The sequence below is a fragment of the Diabrotica virgifera genome, chromosome 3 (genome assembly GCF_917563875.1).
Source record: "Diabrotica virgifera virgifera chromosome 3, PGI_DIABVI_V3a".
Lineage (NCBI taxonomy): Eukaryota > Metazoa > Arthropoda > Insecta > Coleoptera > Chrysomelidae > Diabrotica > Diabrotica virgifera.
The window spans coordinates 207,419,430-207,425,429 of record NC_065445.1 but is presented as its reverse complement, the minus strand read 5'-3'; the positions used below and the strand labels follow the sequence as shown (position 1 = coordinate 207,425,429).

The 6,000-nt window shown below is 31.8% G+C and overlaps 1 protein-coding gene across 1 annotated transcript in view; it reads right to left on the bottom strand.

The window, feature by feature from the left end:
• Positions 1 to 745: 745 nt before the first annotated feature.
• LOC114329463 (UDP-glycosyltransferase UGT5-like) overlaps positions 746 to 6,000 on the bottom strand; it is a 110,841-nt gene continuing 105,586 nt past the window's right edge. The window contains exon 4 of the mRNA XM_050645808.1: positions 746 to 1,120. Within this exon, the coding sequence (XP_050501765.1) occupies positions 850 to 1,120 (271 nt within the window). The 3' untranslated portion in view covers positions 746 to 849. The remainder of the gene's footprint in view (positions 1,121 to 6,000) is intronic.

Here is a 6,000-nt window from a genome sequence, read left to right as displayed (position 1 = left end):
AACTTTCCGATGACTAACCTTTTTTTGTTACACGGATGACCAATGGGGGTAAAAAATGACCCCAGGTCAAAAATGACAATTGGCAAAAAAATAAAGTTGTTTTAAGAAATGTAATAATGTATTCGTAATTTTAATGTTACTTGTATCAATAAATTATACATAAACATTAGTAAAACATATTTTTAACTACAACTGAACACAAACAGGAATCATCATTCTGAACTTGGAACTAAAGAAATTTTAAAATGTACACTAATTACGTCGCCACAGGTTTAACAAATTTTTTTTTTCAATATTGAATGGTTTCTTACATACAATTCCACATAATAGACGGTATTAACTTAATATAAAATTGGAATATGGAAGGCCAAGGGAGTTCGTCTTTGACCCCAAATTCAGAAAATATTTTTTTTTTCATAAAATTTAAAAAAAGTTATTTTATTGCAAAATATGAGGGTATCTAGAATCATATTAAAGTCAAATAAAAAAAATATGAGTTTAAAATTAAAAACATTTCTGAATTTATAAAATACAAACACGCATAGGGGTCCAAATTTACCCCCTTGGTTATCCGAAGGTTAATTACCTACGACCGACTGTCTTGTTACTATCCGAAACGACGACTTAACAATGACTCTTCTTACTATCTGAAACTACAACAACTACTTACTACTAAAATCTAAAGGAATTAACGAAAAACCGAAAAATTTAGTACAGGATCTGGAGAAATAAATAGACCACGTACTTCGAATAAAATAAATATAATGAGGCCAAACAATTTCAACAATCATTTTTTAGTACAAAACGGCATATCTATTTAATAAAACACCGAATTTTAAAACTAATTTTTTAATCTTTTTTCGATTTCTTATTCTTTCTACAACAACACTTTCTGTATAAAATAAAGAGAGCTGTAAATGTCATGATGATCATAATAACTACAAATGCAATGACGTCCAGTAGAAAATATTGATACCAGGTAAGTTCCATCGCGGCTACACGTAAGTGAGGAGCTCCTTTATGTTTGACAATGTAATCTGTCCAATATAGAGCCAAATCCATTGGATTAACCGGACGATCACGAGATAAGTCCGATAATTTTCTTGCTGTTTCAAAATATCTGCAATCAAAATGAGTTTATATTTCATTAATATGATCTCTCCTAAATTATACAGTATGGTGCAAATGAAAGGAATAAATTCGTTATTTCGTAAACCGGGACTTTAAGAAAAAATTCCGAAACAGGTCGATTTTTATTTTTAAATTATGGAATTTTGGCATATATGTCATACTAGTGATATCATCCATCTGGGCGTGATGACGTAATCGATGATTTTTCTAAATAGGAATAGGGGTCGTGAACTAGCCCATTTAAATCGTAATTAAATTCTCCATTCAGTAATATAAACAGTTACATATTTATTTTTACAGGGTGCCCAAAAAAAATTTTTAATTAAATTATTTTACGAAAAAAAAAAGAAGAATATATGTAACTTATTTAACAAATACTTTTTACTGTTGCCCGAAAACAGAAAAAATGTTTATTTTAGCAATAAATATTGATTTTCGATTAAATTCAATATTCAAGCCAGCCACCTGCATCTTGTAAGTTTGAACATTTAATTTAAGCGAAAAGCAATATTTATTTGTAATATAAAAATTATGGTCGAGTCTTTTCATAGCAGCCAAAGAGTAAAGACGTTAAATTCTAAATATTATTCGCTTATAGTTTTTGCAAAAGTTAAAAACGCGTTTTGTGAATGAACATTGGTAAGGTGACTTTATTTAAATACATATTATAGACGACCTCAAAAATAGGCCAGTATTTACTGGCCCCAAATAATTGATATTTTGGCATACAAAATATCAATTTCTACATCATGACATCCTCATCTTCGTCAACTCAACCCAGTTCTACACCAGACCACCAATCTCTACAACCTAAAAGCTACTCTTCCGCAACCAGACAACCAACCGCTAATGTATTTCCATCACGCAACCAAGCAATTGTGTTCGACGCAATTGACAACACCAAAATTGAAGATTACCTTCACAGTTTAAGCCAAATTATTCGACCAATCAATATTATTTTCTGCTCAAAGCTATCCAACAACAGAATGTGCATTTACTTAGCAAATGAAAAATTAGTGGACGATTTTATTACTAACCACGGAAAAATCCAAGTTAATCAACAACTCTTACACGCACGTCGACTAATCACACCCAGCCAACGACTAGTACTCTCAGGCGTATGTCCATCTACTCCACACTCAATTTTAGAATCCGAATTGCAAGCATTTGGTGTCAACCTTTTGTCACCCTTATCATTTCTCCGTTATAGGGACTTCCAGTCCTGAGTTCCAGCATATATTAAGCTTCAGGCGACAAACCTATATATCCCCTTTAACCAACCATACCTTACCCGATTCTTTTATTATCACCCATGAGGAAACAACATATAGAATATGGATATCTTTAGACAACCAGACTTGTCCAATATGCAAAAATACCAAGCATTCAACAAAAGAATGTCCAGCAAAGGCATCTGTATCAGGCGACACCACTTTAATTCCTCACAATACAGAATCCGGTGAGAACTCTATTGAAAAAGTAACAATCAGGCGACTAAAGAAGTAGCTAATGGCATCCCACAAAATCAAACCGAACTTAACGATCAAGTTGTGCAAAATGAAACACTAAGCACAGAACTCCAAACTAACCAAATAGAAACAGATCGAATATCACAAAAATGCACAGTTTCTGAGCGTTCCCCAACTCCTTCATCAGAACATGCTTTTGAAGTACCAAAAAACAAAGAGAAACAGACTAAATTAAACCAAGGCAATATACCAAAAAAGACGTTAGAGGAAATACTGAAACCTACAGAAGAATTATTTGAAGATCAAAATTGCAGTTATCCCTTAAACTATGATCAACTAATAGATTTCTTCGAAAATTGTACAGGCTCCTCCGACCCAATAAGCATTGCACAAATGTATACCAATGAAATTTCTGAAGTCACAGATCTACTGACAAAAATTTACCCAAAACTAATTGACCGAAAAATTAAAAGTAGATGCACCCGAATAAGAAATAAAATTATTTTCGACAGATTGATCCAGACTTCCATACCGAACCAGAAAGCGACACCTCTACGGACACATATTAAAATAACAATATCATTCACTAGTTTAATTCAATAGAATCTGTATGGGTATTACACCCATTTAGAAATGTTGCAAATACTAATCTCAAAATACAGACCAATGATTCTGTTTAAAAGAAACTAATTTTAAAAACAACACTGCACATAAACTAAACAACTTTAATTTATTCTTTAAAAATCGACAACATGCTAAAATAGCCAGTGGAGGAGTAGCCATATACATAAAGGACGATATTAATAGCACAGCAATATCACTAGAAACAAACATTGAGGCAATTGCAGTCAGAATCAAAGACGTAACTAGTTTTTCCTTATGTAACATAAACATCCCCCCAATTTAGGCTATTGATTATGTATTTTAGAATGGAACTACAACGTTAACGGGGTTTTATTGTTTCATATAGTCAATGAACCTCTACATATGAAAAAACCGCGGAGTGTTATCATTTAAAGAGGTGCGTTTTTGAGAAAGGGGTGAATTAGTCCCTAGGCACAAGGCGAATTAAGGTGAGTTCTATGCACTTTTGGTACAAACACGTCAACAGGAAAATTGTTCAAGGTTAAATTTACTATCGAAATATAACATTTTATAATCAAAAATATTTTCTGTTTACAAAAATATATTCAAAAGAAAAGCAAGAGAAAAACACGAAATATAACAATTTTGTTTTTGACCCATAACTTTTTTCCACAGTGATATAGGTATAGATACTCCTGTAGTGAAAAAGAACTTCCATCCATCCTCTTTAAAATGACGTCTGGTAGAAGTCTCTACCCTTTACAGTTTCCAAAATATAATTTTTCAAACTTTGCCAGTCACAGCGATTTTGGGCCACTTTCCGTGTTACTTTGCAAACATTGCTCTGTAACTTTTTTCTACGCAGCTTTAGGTATATGCCATGTTACATTTAATGGGAAGAAAAGTCAATTTCCTTTAGAATGGTCTATCGTAGAAGGTCACGTGACTATCTCTGAGCAGGATATGGTTTTTCAAAATTTTATACTTATACTACTTTATCTTATACTGTTATGTACGAATATTTTTAAATTTCTCATTATAACTTTTTTTATTGTATATTTAGGTATATACATTGTCAAAAAAAAGAAAGCATATTTTCTTTACTGTAAAATGGTGTATGGTGAAAAATTCTAGGACTATTTTTAAACCAGATATGCTTTTATCAAAATGTGACATATACACATGCAATAGGTCCCACTAAGTTGGAACCATATAAAAACTTTTTTTATTATTAACTTTATGAAAAATTATTCCTTATAAAATGCTCTGTATAGTCTAAAACCTAATACGCTATCATCAAATATCACATTTTATCAATAGTGTACTAGGTATGTTAAAAAATATGAATTTCGCTCAAGAATAAAGTACCTTTCTATTTCACAATATCGAAAATTGGTATTAAGAAAAGTTATTTGTAATTAAAAATTATGTTCCAACATGCAATTATATTCTTCTAATTGAAAAAAATTAAAAATTTTAAAATTTTTCTCAGAATACGGATACCTTTGGATATTCTATGGATATCTTGTTTAAAAATAGACCTAGTATTTTTTGCAATACACCATGTTAAAGTAAAAAAATAAGCTTTTTTTAGTCCACAATGTATATATCTACATGTACAAGAAAAAAGTCATAATGAGGAATTTAAAAAATAATCATAAGAAATATGAAAAATCATTAAAAGTATAAAACCTTGAAAAAGCAGAACTTGCTTAAAAATAGTCGTACAACCTTACACAGCAGACCGTTTTAAAGGTAATTGACTTCTCTTTCTACTAAATGCACCGTGGCATATACCTAGAAACGCGTAAAAAAAAGTTACAGAACAACGTTTGCGAAGTAATGGGGAAAATGCTATGAGCATCGAAATTTAAAAAATCCTATTTCGGAAACTATAAATTCTGCAGACTTCTACCAAACGCCATATTAGATAGGAAGGATGGAGGTTATTTTTCGCTGAAGCAATGCCTATACCTATATCACTGTGGAAAAAAGTTATGGGACAAAAAACAAAATTGCCTTCTTTCGTGTTTTTTTCTTGCTTTTATTTTGAATATATTTTTGTAAAAAAAAAACATTTTTGACTTTAAAATGTAGTATTTCGATAGTAAATTTAACCTGGAACAATTTTACTGTAGACGTGTTTGAACCAAAAGTGCATAGAACTCACCCTAATTCGCCCTGTGCCATGGGACTAATTCATCCCTTTCTCAAAAACGCACCCATTTAAATGGTAGCACTCCGCAGTTTTTTAAAATTTAGAGGTCCGTTAACCATACGAGATAATAAAACCCCGTTAACGTTGTAGTTCCTTTTAGCTCTCTTATTTTGAACATAATCAATAGCCTAATTAAGAACTTAACCAGAACGAAATATCGGATCTTTTAGAACAAATACCTACTCCACGATTAATAGCCGGGGACTTTAACGCACATAGTCCTTTATGGGGTTCAAAAAAATGATCACATCTTGGTAGAAAAATAGAAGTACTACTGAAAAAACTCAGCCTAAATCTACTTAATGATGGACAAGATACCCGTTTCGACATAAGAACGGGCGAGGGTTCTGCTATCGACTTATCTATATGTGAACCATCAATAACGCATATGCTTTCATGGGATGTATTACCGGAGCCATACGACAGTGACCATTATCCTATTATAATTCATAACGAAGAAGCATCTACAGCTATACCAGAGGCAAAATGGAACTTAAAAAATGCGGATTGGACGAAATTTCAAAATAAAATCGAACGCAACTTGCATGCCATAAATGAAAATAGTAATGTGAACGAAGAGGTAGATTTCATTACAAA